Source organism: Canis lupus, chromosome 5 (assembly GCF_011100685.1).
Source record: "Canis lupus familiaris isolate Mischka breed German Shepherd chromosome 5, alternate assembly UU_Cfam_GSD_1.0, whole genome shotgun sequence".
In the NCBI taxonomy this organism is placed as follows: domain Eukaryota; kingdom Metazoa; phylum Chordata; class Mammalia; order Carnivora; family Canidae; genus Canis; species Canis lupus.
In genome coordinates this window covers 84,648,233-84,671,458 of record NC_049226.1, presented here as the reverse complement: position 1 = coordinate 84,671,458, position 23,226 = coordinate 84,648,233, and the positions used below count along the sequence as shown (strand labels likewise).

The window sequence follows — 23,226 nt, the reverse complement described above, 5'->3', positions numbered from 1 at the left end:
AAGGTAGTTCTATTTTTAACTTTTTTGAGGAACCTCCATACCATTCTCCACAGTGGTTGCGTTAGTTTTCATTCCCACCAACAGTGCAAGAGGGTTCCCCTCTCTCTGCATCTCCACCAATACCTCTTACTTCTTGTGTTTTTGATTTTAGACATTCTGACAGGTGTAAGGTGGTATTTCTTTGTGGCTTTGATTTGCACTTCCCCAATGGTAAGTGATGTTGAGCATCTTTTCCTGTGTCTATTGGCCATCTGTATGTATTCTGTTTCTGTCTTTTGCCTATTTTTAACTGGATTATTTTTTGCTTTTTGGGTTACTTTGCTACATTCTTTGCACAACTTACTACACCTTTCAGGGAACCCAATTTTATCTGTAAAATGTAGGCTCTTGTAGAGATACTCAATAGTAGTTACTATTCATTATATGATAGTAGTTGTAATTATGATGATTACTAATCTTTTTTTAAGATTTTATTTATTTATTCATGAGAGACAGAGAGAGAGAGAGGCAGAGACACAGGCAGAGGGAGAAGCAGGCTCCATGCAGGGAGCCCGACCTGGGACTCAATCCCAGGACTCCAGGATCAGGCCCTGGGCTGAACACAGCACTAAACCTGAGCTACCCGGGCTGCCTGATGATTACTAATCTTACAAAATCATTTCTTCTTTTATTTCCCTCAGCAATCCTATCAATTTTGTAGGAGGACCACAATCCCCTAGATAATAATACTGTTGTTGAGAACTTATGCCAAATATCATAAGATTTCATAGTAGTCTACTTAGTTCTAACGACACCCTATTAATTAAGACCCCTGGAAGACTGTATTCTCCAAAAATGGCCAAAGCCATATCTCCCATCCCACAAGCTTTTCCTTCAACATGACTTCGACAGTCATTCCATTGAAAAATGAGGTCCTCTAGGACTCACTTAAGTTTGAGTAGTCTTATGACCACAGTGGAAATGATGTCATATCATTTCTGTAGTTAGGTCACAAGAGGCAATACAGTCTCTGCTTGATATCCTTGGGGCTCTCACTTTCAGAACCTATCCAAGCCATTCCTTGGTGACCCCCACATGGAGAGAAACCAATAACCAATGCCAATGCATCAGCCATGTCACTGAGCATTCTTTGAAATGGATCCTCCAGCCTCAGTCAAGCCATCCTCACTTGATGCTATGGAAAAAAGGCAAGGGGTCTCCTCCAAGTTTTGCCCAAATTACAGACTTGTGACAAAAATAAATAATTATTATTGTTTTATACAAAGGTTTTGGGCAGTCTATTTTAAAGCAATAGATAAGTTACTCAGGTACTACTACCTCCAGATTAGAAATGAGAACATTGAGATAGAGAGGGATTACTTAATTGCTAGATTGCATAGCAAGTATCTAGTGAAATACCTAACAAAATAGATTTTCTGTATCTAGGATCACAGAATTTTTTTATCTCTTTTTTAACTTACTACTTTTATTCCATTTTCACTTTTTTATGTGGCTGTTGTATTGTTTTTTTTTTTTTCATTTTTTTGCATGAATGATAAAGAGACTCCATTCTTCTAGATTTCTTCTTGAAAGCTGAGTAAAGCAGGAATGGGTCAGAGAAGGGCTGGCTGTGGCACCATTAAAATGTGAAAGCCAAGCCCACCTACTTACTCTGCGGAAACTTTGGTGGGTTGTCATTGACATCAGTCAGTGTGATCGTCACTTTGGTTGTCCCTGAGAGGCCACCCATGTGTCCACCCATGTCCTTGGCCTGGATCACCACGTGGTACTCCTCCTTGGCTTCCCTGTCCATGTTGGGAAGGGCTGTCCTGATGATACCTGGACAGGTGAGTGGGAAATATCACATCATTGATGAAATATCATTGATAACAACATTAAAACAACAAAAAAAAAGTTCTAGGCATTGGGGAAGCAAAGAGGAATAAAACAGAACCTGCCCTCACACAAGAGTCACTTCAACATGATACTTATAATTAAGAATAGCCATACTTAAGAGCACCATATAGATAGATGTCTTTCTCAGCAAATTGTCATAATTATTAATATAGCATTACAATTTTATGTGCTTTATATGTTGCATTGTAAATGCAAGTAATAACCTCACTATTCTCAGGCATAACACTTGAGGTTCCTAAAGGTTGAAATATTTGAGGGCCAGTTGCATGGATACCCATGACTAGACTCATGCTTTTGAAATGCCAGCAGAATCTTTTGAAAGTCTATCCCAGCACACAATTCTTAGAATTCAACCTAATATGGCTTACATTAGGTTAAAAGTAGGCAGCATGTATTCCATGCAATATGTTGAAATGTAATTATTAAATTTTAAAAGAGTGAGCCAAATGAGTTAAAAGTACACACAATGCTTATACAAACATTTACTGTTTGTACTCCTATCACCCATCACCGACAAAGGTGGTAAGTTAATGATCAAATTCTACATGGTCCCGGGCTATAAGCACATGATTGGGATGAAAACCACGCTCACTGAAACCTCTTGAGAACATGTCCAAGCTCTTCTTCTCTGCAGATATGGTAACATTTATAGTGGAAATAAGAAGAAAGCCTCCTGTCCCTCTCTTAGCCCTGATGTCTGTATTTCTCAGCAACACCCTTGAACTCACTGAGTCTCATGTCTGATCTGTCAAACACTTTGGTAGGTTCAAATAGGTTATTTCTAACCAGGAGTCCTTGAGAAAAATGAAGGTTGCAACTGGAATTCCTCCATCGGTTTTCAGCATCTCAAATCTGGATGCTAAAAATCTGGGTGCAATCCCACATTGATCCTTAGTTAATCTGGAAAGGCTAAACAGCAAATGCCTTTGATGGAATCATAGCAAGTAACCCCATAGGTTGTGTTCTGAAGCAAAGTGGCTACAAATAAATAATAACAGAGGTCAATGGAAATTATATCCAGCAAATGGACGAAATATCTGATTGACAGGCCCTATGTATACATATTAATATATATATATTTTCATATAATTAAAGTATACCAACAAATGTGGTTTATTAGTAAATATCTTTTAAATGTATCAAGCATATTGTACAAAAAGAAAGCAGTTTGGGGGAATATATTATAGATTAGAAGTTTCACAGGATTTCAGTGTTTATTCTAAACAAAGGACCCTGGAATAAAGTTTGGGATAAATGAAGTGGAACAATTTGGTTTTGGTGGTTATATTTTTTTCACCCTTTCAATTTGCTATCTTTTTCCCGTAAGAACTGTGCAGAGCCTTCTTTCTGGATAATGCCTGTTGGGGATCTGTAAGCACAGGGGAGGAACATGCCACCTCCTAAACACATGTGAACATTATTAACACCCATTCCCAGCTCCCTGCGTGGTGGGCTGCAAAGCAAGCTTTGAGAGCTGCCAGTTTTCATCAGCCCTCAAGTTCAATGGGTCTTCACTGGGATCCACAGTTGATACTTACGAAAAAATTTAAGTATTTTAAGATATGCTCTTAAGTTTAAACTAAATTTTAAGATATGGTTTTAAAACAAAGGTTGTATTTTAAGATTGTATTTATTAAAGTGGCCTGGTGACGGAGGGGCAGAGACTATAACAAATAGAGTTCGTTGGAAGCGAACCACACCCAGGCACATGCACGCACAGTGTCTACTCCTCTCCACAATCTTATGAGGTGGCCTTTCTTATATTTGAGAAGACTGAGACTCAAGCCGGTTTAGTGAGTCGGCCTGGACTCCTTATGACGTGTCACGGGTCACAACGACATTACACGGTACCTGTCTGCGCTTCCACTGAAAAGTAGGGCTGTCCTTCCAGGATACTGTACACTAACTTGGCGCTGTTTCCGTACGTAGGATCATCGGCATCTGAAGCGGTCACCTGGATGACCGACGTTCCTTAAAAAATGAAATAAATTCATTAGCAACACCGCCTCAGTTTTTAAGTTCTATTCCAGTTTATGAAGTTCCATCTTAAAAAATTAAAAACTGAGAAAAGCCCTACAACTATGTAACATGCTCTCATTTCTCTGGGGTAGAGGTGTAAAACAATCTTCCTTTCTTCCTTCCCTCTTTCCTTCCTTAAAAACAAACAAACAAACAAAAAACCCACAAAAAAAAAAAAACAATGCCCATCACTTAAAAAATGAACTTTCTAAATTCCTAGTACATTGTGCTATGCTTAACAGTTCAAGTAATAATAAGAACATTATTGTGAAAACATTCTTAGACCCATGCAGTTGGAATGTACAGTACATCAAATAATTAAATAAAAATCTTCTCAAAGAGTATAATAAAGAATAATTAATGATGAATTGCTTTTCGTAGAAGGACAGAGAGCAGTCTTCCATCTGTAGCAGAGCAATAAATATATCATTTTATTGTTGCTCTGCATGTAATAAAATAGCTCCTAATACTACATTTTAATTAATTTATGGCTATAAATATTGCACAGAATGTTGTTCCCTGATGACATGAAAATTGCATCTTCCCACCTCTAACGGGTCTGGCACTCATTTAATAGAAACCACCCATAGACGTCGGTGGGTCCGAAGGCCAGGAAACCAGAGAAATGAAGGGAGATGAGATATTCTGTTTCTCCTGGAAAAGCCTCTCTCCTTTGCTGGTCACAAAGACTGGAGGCCCCAAGGTGCTGGGTGACAGAGTGGGGTGTGGTGCCAGAGGAAGAGAAACGGAATTGAGGGCCTTGTGCCAGGCGCTGTTTCGGGCACGTCCCATGCGTTGTGCCAGCCTCGCTCAGCTTCGCACGTTGACATCGGCTGCATTGTGAGGAATTAGGTGTGAGAGGTCTGAACGTTTGCAATCTATCTTGCTAAGTGGATTATCGCCAGAGCCCGGAGTCTAACCCTATCCAGCAACCAAGTGAACGCAGTGTCTCTGTGACATTTGCAAGAGAGGGCAAGGTTCCATGTGGGGGGCAGGGGAGCCCGTTTACACAGCCTCTGTCAACCCTTTAATTTACTATTGTCAGTGATTTTTATGCGGTGTAAAAGTCAATCTTGCTTTTTTTCGAATTACTTTCCTGTAATTCATTATTTGTTGCAAACGGCTCTTCTGGAACTCTTCCCGTACAACCAGGCACTATTCTAGGTAGCAGGGGTCTATAAAGGGGCAGAGCTCTACATCGTGGTAGAGCTAGGGAAATCATCAAGGCTCTATGCTTCGCTTGCTTCTGGAACTCCGCTAAATCCATTACGGCTCCTTGTAATTTCTATCTCCGTAACTTAACCCTCCATACGGTTTAGATTATCCTCACTCTATAGATGACACAATGAAAACCGAGAAAGATGTGACGCCCAGGTTCACCTGGCTGGTGAGGGGCACGGCCAGGACTTCAATCTGGTACGACGACAACAGACTCTACTCTCGTAAGCCGTGGCAGAGAGCCTGGGTGTCATCCCGAAGCATCAGGAGCCCCCAGAGGTGGGGACAATGTAAATTCCTCTGGAATATTCTTCTGGATGACTGGTCTTTCCTTCTGGGTCAGTTGCCGATGCTACTGCTGTCCCCTATTTAACAATCTGGCTCATGTCTGCTTCTTTCTCATTAACATCCCTAGGTGAATACCAAGAGACTGAAGGGCTGGTCATGGCCAGGGAGGAGGAGCAAGGAGTGAGGCCTGGCCTTCATAAAAGATGAGAAGAGCCTGACTTAATCTGGAGGAGGAAAAAAACGAGAGATTCTTCTTCTTCTTCTTTTTTAATCCCGAGTTCTACCTGCAGAGTGGAAAGAGCTTAGGGTCTCAGGGTTACTTCTGCATCTAACTTTTCTTGAGCAAGTTGGTTCCTATTCTTGCTGCTTGGTTTTCTCATCTGTAAAATGGGCAGCTTGGCTCTGGTGATTCTTTCGTCCATTTGGGCTCTAAAATCTCTGATTCATATAATTGGACTCATTCCCTGATCAAAAGAGCCCTGATGATTGTCTGAAAGACAAACAAACCCTTCCATGTGTCTTGAAAGACCACGACTGCACGCGTTCTATGAAGCCAAGCAAAAGCTACTGCCAGGAAAAGGTATCCAGGGGAAGAAATCATTTGGAGAAATATTCTTTAACAGTGCAGGGTGTCTTCAGGTCTGACGAAAAGATAGATCTACTTCTAAATTGTTCTAGCAGGTGGTGGCATAGTGCCATGGTTCTATGTGTATCCTGTGGCCACTTAATAGCTCAGGTGAACTGGGATGAATTAGTTGACCCGTTTGTAGCTTGGATTTCCCATCTGCAAAATATGTCAGAGGACCTACCTCACTGCAAAGAGGAATCATCGCAAAAATTAAACGCAGTGATGCCGTGTAAGTCATTAGTTAGCACAAGGCCCGCATTCAACCAGTATTGCCGACACTGGGACTCCAGCAGACATCAACGTGCACTAGTAACTGAACCACACGGCCTCGAATTCCGTAAGATCCCACACTCTTCCCCTACTCTTCACAGAAAGGGATACTAACGCTAAGATAGAGCGAACTGGATCCGAGTTACACGGCGAAGGGACGCCCGAGCCAGGATAACAGGATCCGGTCGTGTTCTCGCCACTCGGCCACACGTCCTTGCGTTGTCTAAGTTTAGGTCTTAAAATCTCGGGTCCATTTTAAGTATTTGAAACTTCAACTACACAAATAACATTTCTTGTCGCTACGCCATAGAAGAGGCGCAGAAATTCACCTTTCCTGATTTAGGAGAAGAGGCACCCGCCCGCCCACCCACAGGGACCCCAGGCCTGTAGTTGGGGTCGGCCTCCCCTGCCCTACGCACCCACGTTGGACCTCTCAGGCACGTTCGCGTGATAGGTCTCGTGCAGGAACTCAGGAGGGTTGTCGTTAATGTCCTGGACCTTGACGATGAACTCCGATGGTGGCTCCAGCGGCCGGTTGGTGTCCCTGTCCACCGCCTGAGCCATGAGGGTGTACTGGGCTCTCTCCTCTCGGTCCAGTGTCTTGGTGGCATGAATGTTCCCTGATTTGTCATCAATCACAAAAATGGTCCCGGCTCCTTCACCTGAGAGAATGTATTTAATGTTCCCATCACCAGAGTCAATATCGGAATGAAGCTAGGGAGAGAGAAATCGAGATGGTTAATCCCGGGAGGGATGCCACGGAGAGACACAGACTCACTCGAACGCCGTCCGCTACAGGACGCTCTCCACGTCCACTCACTGACGCAGACCCACACACACGCCGTGACAGGGAGACGCTCTCACGTTTTGTACAAGTGAGCATGGAATCTTAGAGAAGCTACTTGCCTTGGCCAAGGTGGCACAGCTGGGTGCGGTGAACCCGGCGTTCAAACTTGACCTTGAGTTTTTTAGATTTTAAGATCGATGCTCTCCCTCATTAATATGCACATATAACAAAGTAGATGCACGGATTCACATTCACACAAACACGCACACAAAATACATATCCACATGCACAGTAATGGGATTATTTTGGAAGAAATATATATGTGACCTAAAAATTAAAAAAACAAGCATTTATGCCATACATAAGCCTTCTCAGTCCTGCTTCCCACTTCTTGGATTTCTCTGCTCACACGCAACGGTTGTTACCAGTTTCTGCAAATCCTCTAAGACACCGGGTTTTACGCATATGCTAGGCTATGTGTACAGAGAGATGCATAAATGTCCCAGCTTATTTTTGTGCAACACGCCACTGTCCACCTCTGTTCTCCTAGAACAGTAAACTCAGGAGGCCTCTCGCACTGGAACACGTAGATCGACCTCACCCACTGGATGGAGCTGTCATCTTGCTTTAGCTGTCCTCTCCCAAAGGACACTAAGGTCGCCTTCAGGCTTCCGTTACTACAAGCAACTCATCAGTCAGACCCTCCCAGGGGACCCTCCGTGAGAGGCACGAGGCATGAGGGCCTGGGGATGTGGCCTGCCCGGAGGAAACGCCCCATCTGATCCTAGGCACTGTGCGGGTAGGATGGCTTGACAAACACACAGCTTCTTAAACGATACAGAGAACCTTAGACATCGTTAGGGGTTTTCTTCCCTCCTCTGACGAAGCCCAGGGCAACAATGGTACTTGCCTAAATCCACATTTGGCAGGACCAGGGCAAGACCCCGCTCTCCTGCCTACCTGCTTCAGAACGTGGACCCAAAGACCACGTCTGACTTTCCTGTAGCAACGCTTCACCTTTCCTCGATGTCACCTCCATGTCTGAGGCTTCCATCCTCACCTAGTGCCTTGCCCTCTCTACGCCACTTGTCAGAGGAGAAAAGCATTGCTTTCACCATTTCCACAGGCTTCAAGGGTAGCCGAGTGGCTAGGAAGCCCTTGATTCTACCCCCATGTGAGAAACCCCGGCATAAACCGAACAGCTTTGTTCGAATGGCATTGATGATAATGATAATATTTCTTATTTTCAATGACAATCTAATATGGATAGTAGAAGCAAAGCTATCTTAATATTATTATTGATGCCACTTAAATTATCATTGTTATGACACCAAGCCCAGAGAGCTCGTTCGGAATCACAAAGCGGGGTTGCACACACTGCTTTTTAAACATTTTTGTGTTGTTGTGAGTTCCCAAAAAGCATCTAATTGATTTGCGGGGCCTCCGTGAAACACCACCTATGCCAGCACGGGGACAGACCTGCGGGCACAAATCGGGAAGACCGTTTTGATTCTAGTTCACAGTCTTTCTCAGGAAAATTAAAAATAAAGACATACTTTGCTTCGGAACTTGTTAACATTTATAACAAGCTTTGTGTGGTCATGGAATAATATTTAATACGTTGCCCCTGAATAAGGCAGTTTGTGAGTAAAGTATGAGGCTGTTGAACGGCCTCCAAAGGATGAACGGAATTGCCCGGATCCGGGTCCTCTTCATAGGATTTCCACAGCCAGGGCAGGATCCCTGCTGCTGTCCCCCTGGCTTCCCCCTTCCATCCTGCGGTTTGTATTTGTCCGTTTTCTCTGCCTCAGACCTGGCAAAAGTTAGGGGCTCAGTCTTGTGAATAAGAAACAAGGAAATAAACGCTTATTTTAATGGGAGTTACTAGAAGGGACGTTTCCAGGGGCTTTCATGTAGCACATGTGAGCGTGGCCAAGTTTCTGTAACATTAAATAGATTCTAGTTCATGATGAACCAAATAACTGCAAAAAAAAAAAAATGTAAAAACATAGCACTCAATATTTTTCTCTACTTTGTTTTCAAATCTGGAAGTTGGATATCAATTCCTTCTTTTTCTCCCTCCAACAAAGATGACCTATACAACTGACAACGGTATTTATTAGGTTCGACACAAAAAGCAGTTTGGGAAACCATTCAATCCTATCAGGGGACCCCGTTGCTGCGGCACACACAGCCAACTGCTAACGCCAAAGACTGATGGTGTCCCCTCTGCAGAGCACAGCGGGGCACAGGCTGTGTTTCCTGCAGGAAATCTGAACGTCCGTCGCTTGCCAAAGTCTACTTTTCCAGAGCATCGTAAAGCACTCAACCTTGAATGTTGTCAACTCAAAGGTCATCCCGTCTACTCCTGTTCACAGGGAACTATGCATCTGCATTATCTCCAAAGGAAGAGCCAGAGGATCCAGGCGCCTTTTTCTTCGAACACCATCCCATCTGACGTCTCACTCTCCGTCTCCTGTGCCTGTATTTTAAAGACCACCAACTGCTTACTTTTCTCCATGCTTTTCCCTACGCTCCCTTCCAGCAGGCATGTCAACTGCTTGCTCCACAGAGACAAGGAAAGGGTCCTCCAGGTCCTGTCCCTTCCGCAGTCCCCCACCCCGACACGCACACTGTTCCCCATTGAGAAAGTCCCCAGGCCAAAGGTTCTACACTCTCAGAGCAAGTCAGGCATAGCTCCCACGTTGCTGGAGCTGCGCGGCTCCCCCCATGACTGAAGTCTCGTCTTCCTCTCTGGGCACACAGCCCATCTCCTCATGGAGGGAATTCACATGCCAATTATTCCCCTGGGTTCCCATTTCCCCAGACTACTTCTATTTTGGGTATAATCTTTCCATTTTGGGGGTATACTTGAATGAAATTCTCTCGGGACACGTCTGTGAAAAGGCACTTTGCCACCCGAACAACCTTATTGAGATGCTAATAGGAACCCCTTCCAAATATGTCAATTATATAAATATGCATTGCTGTTCTCATGTTAAAGAACAGCTGAAATAACCCATCGGGATATCGGAGGCCTAGCAGTTAGCATCCCGCAGATCTCCTCTTGTCCTCTCCCCCTTCACTGGATAACCTCTCATCCTTCAGGTCACACATTATCATCATGTTCTCTATGAAACCTGCCTCTAACCCTCCCAAACGTTCCCATGTACGTGTATGATTACTTCTGTTGAATTTCTTTGTCTTCCTATTCTTTATTTTAGGGGTGTGTGTGTGTGTGTGTTTTAATTCCTTAGGTAAGTGTGTCTTTTCCACTGGTCTCTGAACTCTTTGAAGTCAGGGATATTTTATCCCTAGTTTTGCCATTTGCCCACCTCTTCCCCACAGCTCAGTAGGCTTTCATTCTCGTGTAGATGATCACCTATCTCCTTGAGGTTAAGGCCGCTATCCTCTGACAAAGGGATGCACGGTTTAAAATCAATGATAACAGGTGATGCATTTGTTAGTGTATGTTGGACTGCCTGCCCTTTGCACTTTCTTGGAGGAGGTGCACAGAGAAGGCGGTCCAAGTACTGCTAGGACTCTCAAGTCACTCCAGCTGGGTGTTGCCACTCCTGAGCCAAGGCCACAAAACCCCACCCATTCTTAAGACACAGCCATTCATCTCATGGAGTATTTATTTACAAAGGCCGCCCTAAAACTGGGCTTAGTCCCAGGACCTTGGGACAAGGATGACACTGGTCCACTCCAGTGAAGGAGACGGACAAACACAGACCCATGTAATATAAGAAGGAAAGCTCTCATGAAGAGCAGGGAGGGTTCTGAGAAGGCAAGGGGGGGCGGGGGTGGATAGCCTACGCTCAGGGAAATGCCCTCCGTTGGAGAATGGATAAATAAATAATGGTTTCAACTCAGTAGACTATCGTGCAGCCATTGAAAATGGAGTTTAAAGGTAGACTATTAAGTGGAAAAACAGAAGTGTTGGTAACATGGTCAACTCTATGAATTGAGAAGAAAAACAAAAGGCTGAAAGGATGTTTGAGCAATGATCTTATGATTCTTGTTGAAGCACCCTTAGTGGGTTTGCCCCCTCCTGGGAATTTTCTTTTTGGGTCATATCCTCCTATTGGCACGGCAGAGAGAAAGACAGAAGCCCTGCGGGGCAGCAGCCTTACCCTGCCCACGAGCACGGGGTCAGGCCCGGTGTACTCCTCTATCACGAAGAACTGGTTCCAGACCCAGCCTCTCTTGGAGCGCTGCAGCACCTGCCCCTCCTTGCCCTTCTCGTGGTGCCCGTGGAACGAGGGGCGCAGGTGGCTCCGCCGCTCTGTGGCCATGGCCTGGCTGTGGCACAGCACGCCCAGGCACACCAGGGCGGCTTGTAAACAGTAGTGCTCCTTCATTTTTGGTTACGTGGTAGGCACAGGAGAATGTGGCTGTCACCCCTTACACCGACCCTGTGGCGGCCTGGCCGGTGGTGGCCTCCCGGACGCGTCACGCAGACCTCTCTTGGAGCGGAAGGTCTCTGCTCACCGAGCACATCACGTCAGGGCTGCGCACTCCCCCAGTCGGCTTCTGCAGGAAGAGAGGAAGGGCAGATTAGCGGCAGGCTCCTTCCCCAACCCCTTCAATGCCACCCCATACACGGGCCACAGGAGCGCTGCCTTGGGGTACTGAGGGGGCAGGCTGAGGAAGAAACAGGCCCCCTGCTCACTCTCGCTCGCTCTCTCTCTCTCACAGCTCACCCCATGGCAGGTGGGATAAAGACACAGACAAAGAAACCCCTCGAGGTCTATACGAGGATGGACGCGTGTGTGCTGTGCAATCCAGCTGCCAAGGTCTCAGTGTCAGTTTAACCACTGACTAACTCTGGGTTTGGGGTAAGCTAACAGCTCTTTGTGCTCAGCTTGCTCATTTATGAAATGGGGATGCTAATCATACTCACTGCAAGGTTGACACGGGGATTAAATGACTTATGCCTCTAAATCCCTTAGCACAACGTCTGGTACACAGCAAGCACTCCATACTTATCTGTTATTATTATTGATCACAATTGTACTAGGGTATGTTTTCATAACAGGGAAACTCTGGGCATCACGAGAGTCCAGGAGATGAACATCTAAGGGATGGGGATTAAGGGTGGACATGGCGGAGAGTGGGGGCAGCTGTGGAGACTCCCCAAGTGCAGGGTGGCTGTGCTCCACCCTGAAGCAAGAGCTACTGTGATCAGAAGGGAGTAGATGGGAGGACCGTCCAGAGGAACAATGTGCCCCAAAGCCCGGAGCTCGCCACAAGCACAGCACATCCCGACGCTGGTCAGCATGACTGGATGGTATAAGGAGAAAGGCAGCAATGGACCCTGCCAGAGAAAGGAGACTGGGGCAGATCCTGAGAAACCACCCATGATCACAAAAACATGTGTCAGTGAAATAATGGATTATCCTCATGGTGGATAAATGAATGCTATGGTATCAACTTAATGAGCAAGATTTGCTCTTGTTGGATCAAAGGTCCACCCGAGAACCTGAAGATCCTTCCTTAACCTGACAGTCTTGGAACGGATACTTTAACAGCTTTTTCCAACCACGAGACGCAATATGAAAGAGCACTCCCCACCAGCTGGTCCAAAGGCCTTGTTCCTGGCACCCAGTCATGGCTCAGCTACTCATCAGTAGAGGATGAGCCTTCCACAGCCCTCGTAGATTTCTGACCTGCAGTTACTCTGGTCTTTAATTTCTGCCTTGGGTTCCTGGACTTCTTCACTAAACCTAGTTTGCTGCTGCTGGAAACTTAATTATGTCCTTTGGAACTCCCCTGGCTTCTTCCACTCTCTTGGCACCCTGCAATCTCTTCTGGACAATTATCCTCTTCCCCTGGTGCGCCACCCAGACTTCAGCTGGAACCCTAGGTCCCAAAATCAGGCAATCCCCATTACCATGCCCGCCAGGGACAGGAGCTATTCACAGAAGATTGTTGGGCATGGAGGGTAACACTCTGGTACTAAAGATGACACCTCATTTCAGCACCAGTGAGTCTAAATGAGGTGAGCCTCTTGAGCACTGTAGAAACAAAATCATGTAATTCTTAGCTATCTAGTACTAAGGTAGTGGTGATGGGGGAGGAGAACAAAAGGGAAGGTGCATGAATCTTGGCATAGTGGCATGTACCTAGACTTGGAGGTCAGATAGACCTCGGTTAGAATACCACTTCTACATCTTACAACATAGGTGACGTTGGGCATATCAGTCAGGCATCCTGAGCCTCTAGGAGTGGTCTCATCTGAACCATGGGGAGGGCAAGTTGCTGCCCACATACGGGGCTTCATACAGAGTTGGGAACTGGACACAGCATGGGTCTCTTCCTTTCTTCCTAGAATGCCGCAATCCAAGCCCATAGGTGTCACTCAGTAGAAGGAGATGCTCTTGCCTTGCAGATGGAGATGCTCAGAAAAGGATGGTGAGGTGTTTTCTCTAAGAGAGGAATTGAGGCATAAGAGGTACATGGGGATACCATAGCCATCTGGTCTTGGTAGTCTGGAAAATAAGGGAATTGGTGAAATTCTAATTTGTTGGAGCAGGACATTTTTCTTTCTGATGGTCTTTGGCTTCGCCAAGCCAAGCCTTTCCGCTTCCTTTGTCATATAGCAAAATGTATCTAAGAGGCCACAGATGTGCAGATAATTTTGGGCGTCCATCACTGCCCCCCCCCCCCCGTATATTCTATAATGTATTTTGTTAGTCTCTATTCGAGGAATAGGAGTCCAATATTTGTTGGAGACAGACATCTCAGGGTATGGTAAAGGTTGTGTGGAAGAGAGAGAGAGGTTAAAAAGGCAGTGTCATCATTCAACAGCTTCGTCCTCAGACTTGGGCGTGCTAATAATACATCAAATGCTGCTTCTTGCAATCCAAACTAACTGTGTGGAAAAAAAAAAAAAAAGCACAGAGAGGGACCCAGGAGAAGTCAGATCCTAAAATGAGTCAATGTGAAGCAATAGAAAGATCCCTGGTTTAAGCCAGGAAGCCAGATATATGGTTGAGAATCTGTCAGTACCTTATCATGGGACTGCATCATTCCTGTGTTGGTACATTCTCTCCAAAATAAAGCCTTTGGGTGACATTTTCTACAAATGGCTTCCAGTTTCATATTCGTGATTGGGGCTCCAGTGAGTGATTGTTGGGGATTTCTTCTGATTCATATGCTGTCTCTTTATTAAACTGGATGCATCTTTATGATTGGAATTATACCTTATATATAATTATAGATCCAGTAACTGTGCTTTTGAAAGCAAGCCATCAGGGATGCCCGGGGGGCTCAGCGGTTGAGCGCCTGCCTTCGGCCCAGGGCGTGATCCTGGAGACCCGGGATCGAGTTCCACGTCGAGCTCCCTGCATGGAGCCTGCTTCTCCCTCTGCCTGTGTCTCTGCCCCGCCCCCCTTCTCTCTCTCTGTGTGTGTCTCTCATGAATAAATAAATAAAATCTTAGGGAAAAAAAGAAAGCCATCAATAAAAGTTGAATGTATGATCTGAACCACATACTTCAAGTGCAAACTTGATACTGCTACCATAGAATCTCAAGAAGAAACAGAAAAGACCATATGGTGCGACAGCGACAAGATCCCTGCCCATTTTACACCATGCCAAGTATTAAGTGTTCATTCACATGGTGATAAATTATTCTTGCATATAAACTGTGAAGTGTATTTGAAAGAAAGGGTTTAATTAAAGTTCATATTTCTGCACCTCTTTCTTCTGGCTGCCATTTTGCTGTAAAGCACAATTATTTCTGACACTAGAAGTGTTAAAACTAGATGACAACTTTTCTCCCTTGATAAAAAAAAAAAAAATCTAGCTTGATACTAATGAATTTAAGAGTTTCCACATGACCCAAAAACAACGAACCCATTACCAAAAAGATGAAATTTTCTACCTTCTTCTTTTGAAAAGAATAGCAAGACCAACTGGGCTCTTAAAAATAACTCATTATTTGAAAGTAATTATATGACTATATGTAATATGTAATATTATTTTAAAGATTAGTCTCAGGTATATATATATATATGATGAATTTTAAGACATAGCTTAAAAATACTCACTTTCAGAATGAAAACTCACTTAGCAAAAGCTTTCTCTAGCTACTGTTCTAATAACTTTACAAATACTAATTCAGCTATTTATTTCGATAACAAATTTATGAATAGGTACTATCAATATTCTTATTATAAAGGATGAGGAAGCTGGAGCCCAGATAAGTGAAGCAATTTGTGCAAAGCTATGCTTCTGGGAAATAGCAGAGCTGGAATTTGAACCCATGCCATCTGGCTCTGGTGTCTGTGTTCTTAATCAGTGAACAATACCAACTCCTGCTATTTGTTTCTGCCTCAATTCGTAAGGAAATGATATGGTTCCTATGCTGGATACTGGAACCTAGAAGGCACCTGAAGTAAACCAACATTAGACCTTGGTATACACTAACAATATGACTGATTAAAATAGTAATAATAGTTAATATGCATCCAGCATTATGATCTGCCTAATACTCTTCTAAATGCTTTCTATGAGTTGAGTCATCAAATTTTCACAATAACCCTTCACCGATAGTAGTATTGCTATTGTAAGCAGTCTGAGGCATAGCCAAGATTAAGTCACTTGCCCACGGTTACAGAATCAAGCGAGTGGAGGAGCTGGGACACGAGCCTCGGATGTTTGGCTCCGAGACCTGTATCCTCCTCCCCTACGATCCTGCTCTACACCGCCTTTCTAAGAGAAGGATGCTGAGCAAATATAGACACACATCGTGATACACACATAACAGCCTTAAAATGATAATAATTTAAGTTTTGGTGGCACCGGTGGTGACTAAAATACTAAAACCAAACCCGAAAGAGGAGGATAAAGCATTTTATTGCAGTGACCAGAGTGAAGACGAACAGGAAGTAATTGCATCAACAACGCAGTACAACCAGCCTTAAACAACACATTATACAAAAGTTCATCTTTGCTTTTTCTTTTTTTTTAATTTTTAAATGCTTTGTTTCAAAATTTCTAAATGTATAAGTTTCAAAAACGTGTTCAGGGAGATTTATTTTTTTTTGTTTCCTTAAAGAAATGCTTCTAAAATCTAGAGACCTGATTGATGTGTTCAATGGTAAAGAGTTTGCAGGGAACATACATGAAAATTAATAGGAGACTGCCCTCCTAAGAAGACTTTGACATCAGTAATAATTAGGGAAATATATCAATGTTCTAATTGGTTTTAATAAAGACCCCCAAGGCAAGTCTCAAGCAATCTTTCCATTAAAGCACTTTCTAGCAGTATGCCAGGATGTCTAAGCATTGGGGTTCCACTGAAACATATAGGCGGACTTCATTTTATAGTGGGAGCATATTGCTTGCAAGGAAAAATAAATGCTGTTGAAAGTCACAGGAGTAATAACATGACAGGAAAATGGATTTGCAAAACCACCAGCTCTAAGTGGAAGGCTCACCCCTCTATCTTGAGAGCAGATAGCCCGTCATAAGCTATTGCGCCTTGAGCATAAAACCCTCTTGCTGTGCCTGCTTTTGTCTCCGTAAAGGAGAATGACATATACGGGTGTTTAAGTATATTTGGACTCCTGCTGGAAATTGTTATCGGGTAGAGAAAGAAAGACGAAAGCGCTTAGCAGAAAGCAAGTGGCTTTGGTTTTTCAGCTTTCTCCTCCCCACAGAGCTGGAAGGATCAGACGGGCTGACCTGTTCTTTTCATTTCCAGGGAGCTAATTTACAGTTAAAGACAGGTTATCATTACGTTAGGAATATGATCGAGGCCCACACCAGAACTCAAAACTCCATTCTGCATGTGCAGGTCCCCTTGCCCTTGCGGGGGAGCCCGGGGTGGGGGGCTCTGCTCTCCACTTCAACAAACACAGCTTTGTAACCAATGGGATTCTATTATGCAAATTAATTCAAGCATATTTTATTCCCCGGTCAGATCTCATCACTCAGCACTGGGCTGGTCTCTAGTTTCAAATCAAATCACAGGATTTATGCCAGGTCCGTGGAAATCACAGAGAATGGGGAAAGGAAGCATTAGAAGAACCACTGAATCCTAGTTCTTCTTCCCTGATTCCTACACTCGGAGCAGAGCGTAAGCGTGGGGTCGTGATCACTTCTGCTCAGGTGCAAAACACGGGAAAGACGGCGGAAAGGTCATTGTTGCTCCACGGCTCCAACACCAAATTCCGACGTCAAAGTGTGCAGCAAATGGGGCCCCTTATCAAGGACCATAACGTTCTCTAGGGGAGAGGGGGAAATTTTAAAGTGCTTCAATCTAAGTTTGATTCTCTACTTCCAGAGAAATAGAGAACCACATGAGTATCTCAGCTTTGAAAGTGGAAAGGTCACTCACTGCCTGGTGTTGGGCAGACCTGTGTCCAATCCTGGCTCCATCACTTACAGGCTACCTAACATCAGGTAACGACTGTAGAGGTTATCCTTGACCAAGTGCTCGATTTTTCCAGGGATGGGCACTCTACACAGGGCTTGGCGCTTATATCATTTGATGGCACCTTTACCACGACTTTTATGTAAAGATCACCCAAATTGTAACCACAGAGTGGTTGAGAAAGTCACCTGAGGGAACACCCTAAATCACTAGCAAGGCTGCAATTCAAATTTAAGTTTATGTGACAGCAAAACCCATGCTTTAGCTTTAGCTGACTCCCGAACCCTGGGAGTCCATGTTCCTCATCTTTGATACAAGGAGACTGCATGATCCATCCTCAAGGATCATCTCAGCTCCAAACCTATATTCGATATTGAAAATAATCCTCGTTCAACAAGAATTTCATTTATTTTTAAAGTATGTACAACCAACCTTTATATCCTCAGGCTCGCACAGCCACAAAGTATCATTGCAATCCACCTTCACTTCCCAGACCACAAACATGTAGAATCATTCCGTGATTATTTACTTAGCTCTTCAAATAATTAAGTAAACGTCCATTAATAAGATGATTAAATACAATGTGTGCAATGAAGTACTTGTTACTTGTGCTCTACTCAATCCTTAGGACAGTCTTTTTCTCACTGTAATATCTTAAAATGTTAATCATCAAGATGAATAAAATATGTCAACACATACAGGAAATAATGTCAGCCGTGTCATCTCAGTCTGTGAATAAACACTGTCTATGAATGTGTGGAAAGAGAAAGATTTTATTTTCAATTTTTTTTTTTTTTTTGCATGAGCTGAAATACCTGAGGGAAAATTAGGGCACAAATGGCAATGATAAACAGATGCTCAACATGATGCAACTTCATTTGCGGTATCAAAGGCCTGTACGTAAATCTCCCTTTGTCTCAGAGCAGTAAATATCTATAAAGCTTTCTTTATTTGCTGGTTCCTTCATTCAGCAATAACTTTTCACAGTGCCAGGCCTGGGTTGGACCCCGGGGATACATAGGCTGCTGTGTATCTCTGCTCTGTATGTAGACCGTACTTGAACAACAGTGAGACAGTCTTCTAAGCGGATGAATAATGGTGTGATGGGCTCGGTGCAAGCAGGACTTCCGTACACAGTACTGAGGAAACAGGGAGCACACCTCTACAGATGAATTTGTACCATATCATTCTGGTCTTTTGGTCCTTGCCCACTCCAGCTTCTTCCAAGTAAACACCTATCTCCACGATCTCCACCATCTGAAGCTTCCACTCTCATCTTGAGCCATGGCTGATTGAGCTGCATCTACTCCAGGAATAACCAAATCTTAAATGGATCGCTGATTGTTTTCCCCTGTGTAATCTGGCTCATAAGGACAAGCTGGGTGAATAGGATCTGCCTGGGAACTTGAACAAAAGAAAACAGGAACCATGTTCCAGTGAGTGAGGGAACTCAAACAGGAAGGTGACGGGCTGCCCGAGGGATGGCACAGTCATCCTCCATGGCCAAAGATTTGGTAAAATCAAGGTTATAAGCAAGCCACTTAGTAACCAAATAGAAACAAACTTGGTCTCTGTCCCTAAGCCAGGTAAAGGGCACAACACATGGCCCTGTGTTCTGAAAATCCTGGCGATCAAGGACTGCCCTCCGGTTGCTGTCTACTTGGGCCCCGAAATACTGATCTTCTTTCTGTTCCTGAGTTTCCATATAGGGAATGACAATAGGTCTCCTCTAAGTGAGCCAACTGGAATGCTTTCTTTTATCCTCAGACAGCAAACCTAGAAAACTATAATAATCAAGAGGAATAAATTAGGTGGTTCTGATAAAGGGTGCAGCACTATAGTTGTGGAGATCATTTGTTCACACATAGCAAACGCCTCCTTCATTTATGAACACATAAGAAACACTGGAGCCACAGGGAGACTTTCACAACAGAAGTCAAGACACTTGTGTTCTGGCAAAGGTTCTGTCACTGAACAGTTGTGGAACTTTAGAAAAAAATCCTTCTTCCTCCTAGACTTTCTACTTCTCCTGAAAGAGGAGGCCGACAATAGCCTACTAAGGTCTTCCACGTCTACAGGGGCCTGTGAGTCTGTGCTGCGCTGAGACACAGCAACCTTCCCCGGATGGAGGTTTCACCTAATTGAGAAAGTCTGGACCCACCTGGCAGGACTGCTCCATGCACATCTCCAGGAGGCTGCACTTATACCAGATACAATGGTAGTGGCGCCCTCTGGAACTAGACGGTGCAGACCGCGTTAATGTGACAGGCTTTGAGTCCCAACATAAGGATTCATGAAGCTTCACCTGGTAAGGCAATGGGCATCCAGAGACTGACGGAATCCAAGCTGTCAGAGGTATACAGGAGAAAGTGCCACGGGAACTGGGAGTTCTGACACAATTGTTAAGAGCATGGGCTCAGGAGTCAGGTGGGGTTAGAGGAGTAGAGCTCAAGAGTTCCCGCTTGTTCACCAGGTGTATGACTCGGCCTCCATGAGTCTCCATGCCGCCATGGTGAAAACATGAGGACCACTCTTAGAGGGAGAGTTTAAAGGAAAGGAGATGACGCACAGGAAGAGTCACATATGAACTTGACATGGCCTGGCATAGGGCAGGTGGTCAATATGATAAATCAGGAGTTTTGTTCCTTCAACAAGAATACACAAATATGTACTATAAGCCCTGGATACACTGGTATGACCTACTATCAATAAAGTGACTACATACAACATGTAGTAAAGTGCGAGCCTTACGGAAGGCTGAAAGAGGCTGTCCATTAAGAGGAGATAAGCAAAATAATACTTAGTACAGGAATTGTTAAATATGACAACACAAATAAATGAGGGAAATGAGATAAAGTAGACAGTGTTGTCCAAGAGAAATATAATGCATTACAGGTATAATTTTAAATTATGTAGATGCCACATTTTTAAAAGTTTAAAAAATGGGTATGTGAATTTTAACAATATATTTTATTTAATCTAGTATGCCTCAAATGGTATCATTTTAATATGAAATAAATATATGAATTATTGAGGTATTTTATACATACACACGCTCCGGTTATTTATTTATTTTTGGTCCTAAATCTTCAAAGCCCAGTGCGTATTTTAAACTTACAGCACATCTCTGTTTGGACTAGCCACATGTCAAGAGCTCAAAAGCCTTATGTGGCTAGTGGCTACCATCTAGGACAGCACAGAAGATTCTAGAATATCTGGATAGAGAAGGGCATGTGGCCAACAAAGATTTATTACAGTCATTCAAGTGAGGGGTAACATATTCTAGATAGGAAAAATAAGCCTCTGGTAGAGGAAAGGAGGCCCTTCTGGAAACCATGCAGATGTGTAGGGTCTTGGGAACGGGGCAGGTGGAGGACAGAGCATGAGGCTATAGTCTGAAGATGGTGCTGCTGTTCCTGGCTTCAACAGGAGAGGGGCTGGTCTGGGGATAAAGAGCATGCATTTGGTTTCAGACGTGTGAAGTTTGTGAAGCCTAGGGACTGATGCTCACGTGGAAGGTTTCAGAGTGGAGCTAGGTTTCTGAGTTCTTCCAAGAGGAGGCATCATCAGCGTTACCACTTCTGTTCCCAGTTTGGGCGTTCCGCTGCACTCTGTGCTAGAGTCCCAGAACTGGATGAAACCCTTCCCTACACCTTCCACTCAGTCTTTCTTCAGACGACAAACAGGAAAAGGGAGATAGTGAAATGACAAGCAACTTGTGCAAAATAAGAAAACAAAAGCAAAAACCAATGTGAACAAAACCTGAAGTCCTCCCTCTGGAGAGGAAAAACGAAAGAGAAAGCACCGAGTGAAAGATAATTTATCCAGCGTCTACCCTGCCCTCTTGCGCCCCAAACCCGGCTTAAAAGCAGTCGTCCCTTGCAAACTACTTCTCCGGAAATAACCAGTTCACATTCTCTAAGGGAAAAACACATTCATAAATAAGGACCTGGGAGCTCTCTTTGAGGACTGACAGTGGAGAACAGGAAGAGGGAAAACAATCTGCATATTATCGCTGGATATTATCTGCAGGGAACCACTTTCCACAAAGAATATTTTTTTTAAAGTATGAACAATAAGGGGAGGAATTATCCCAAGGTGGTCCTAATAACTGACAAGGGCTTGATGTGGTTTTTCTGAAATAATTACTAAGACAAGGGGAGAGAGTGCTTTAAATCACCACTGCCGAGGCTTCAGAATCCTGCAACAGCCAGCCTGTGACCCCAATCCACTGTGGTCCACATGCAGCCATCCGGCGTAATCAGCCTCCGAACAGAAGTGAGGAACGCAGAAAGTCAAGCTGCTTCCAATTATCGGAAGCTAGATTCTGACCAGAGTGTGGGTGGGCTGTTCTGGAGGTCTCTTTCTAACCTACCTCCCCCAACCATGCTATCACGCGAAGAGCAGACTAAACCTTGCCACATTTTTAATGGCTTTTTTTTTTGGGGGGGGGGGGGGAGGGTATCTTTACATATACCACAGAAGGTTTTCTCCCCCTCTTATTTTTAGAAAGTAGACACCAACAATAGCCTCATAATGATCTCATTGTAGTCTCAAATAATCCAATCTTTGAAGCCTGATTCTTTCTTTTCAGATGTATTAACGTCATTTATCAAAAGTAATGGGATTTTTTAAAAAGTTGAACATAAAAGAAAAGTAATGGGATACAGCAAACCAGTCAAGTGCCTTGTACATGTGCAGAGCATTTTCTGAAGCATATGCTGAACACTTTCAGACAGGCAGGACTTTCAAAGGCAACGTTAAGTGTCTTTTGTGGGTCTCAGATAATATGGTTCACTTAATTAGATTTTCCGTAATCCCAGGTTAATCCTATTGTGAATTACAGATGTGAATTTTGACTTGCCTGGCAGAAACATCTCTTGCTACAAATGCATTTCTGGAAAAAAAAATTACCTTATTTATAATTCATTACTGGAATCATTACCATAGGGACTGCCTCTTTTTCTCCTTCCTCCAAGTAGAAGTGACCATTTCCACTCCCTTGGACCACATTGGCCTTTTAAGCAATTTAATAAGGACACTTCTAATAATTTTTGTCCTTGATTATGTCTTCCTCTTCCCTAAGATATATGGAGTTCTCTAAGAATTAGGAACATACCCAATTCCTCACTGAATTCCTTGCAACTGAGTATAATGTGTATAGCTGGCACGGCCTCTGTCCTTCATGAAGCTTAACATTTAGACTCGTGTCCCTAGAACTTGATTGCACATTAGAATTAGCTGAGGAGTCTTAAAAATTCCATTGCCGGGCCTTACTCAACACTAAGCAAAATCAATGAAAACCAGGTATCACTACTTTTGAACTTCCCCAGGTGGTTCTGGTGTACCTTTGAGGTGAGAACCACTGGGCTAGAGCTACGCCATCCAATATGGTGGCAACCTAGACACACGTGGCCTTTTAAGTTTAGTTCACTTAAATTAAACACAATTAAACATTTACTTCCTCACTTCCAGTGCTCAGAGGTCACTTTTATTATTGAAAAAAAGTTCTGTTAGTATGTGTTGGTTTTAGGCTCTAAAAGATCTTCATCTGAAGCATAAAGGGTCTGTAGAATGGAGAAGACATGCAAGAACACTCTGCTAGACACACAAAGGCCTGCCACAAACTCATTGTGCAACGCCCGGTGGTCTAGACCTCTGTTTTCCCATCTGTGAAATGAAGGGCTGGATAGAATGGATGGCTCTCCAGAGATGACCAGCAGAATGTCCTGA

At 43.8% G+C, this 23,226-nt stretch overlaps 1 protein-coding gene across 3 annotated transcripts in view; it reads right to left on the bottom strand.

The window, feature by feature from the left end:
- Nucleotides 1-23,226, bottom strand: part of CDH11 (cadherin 11) — a 147,959-nt gene that overhangs the window by 34,286 nt on the left and 90,447 nt on the right. For all 3 annotated transcript variants that reach the window (XM_038538790.1, XM_038538789.1, XM_038538791.1), the window contains 4 exons: nucleotides 11,243-11,642; nucleotides 6,739-7,033; nucleotides 3,748-3,867; nucleotides 1,651-1,818 (listed from right to left, as the gene is read on the bottom strand). In XM_038538790.1, the coding sequence (XP_038394718.1) occupies nucleotides 1,651-1,818; nucleotides 3,748-3,867; nucleotides 6,739-7,033; nucleotides 11,243-11,470 (811 nt within the window). In that variant the 5' untranslated portion in view covers nucleotides 11,471-11,642. The remainder of the gene's footprint in view (nucleotides 1-1,650; nucleotides 1,819-3,747; nucleotides 3,868-6,738; nucleotides 7,034-11,242; nucleotides 11,643-23,226) is intronic.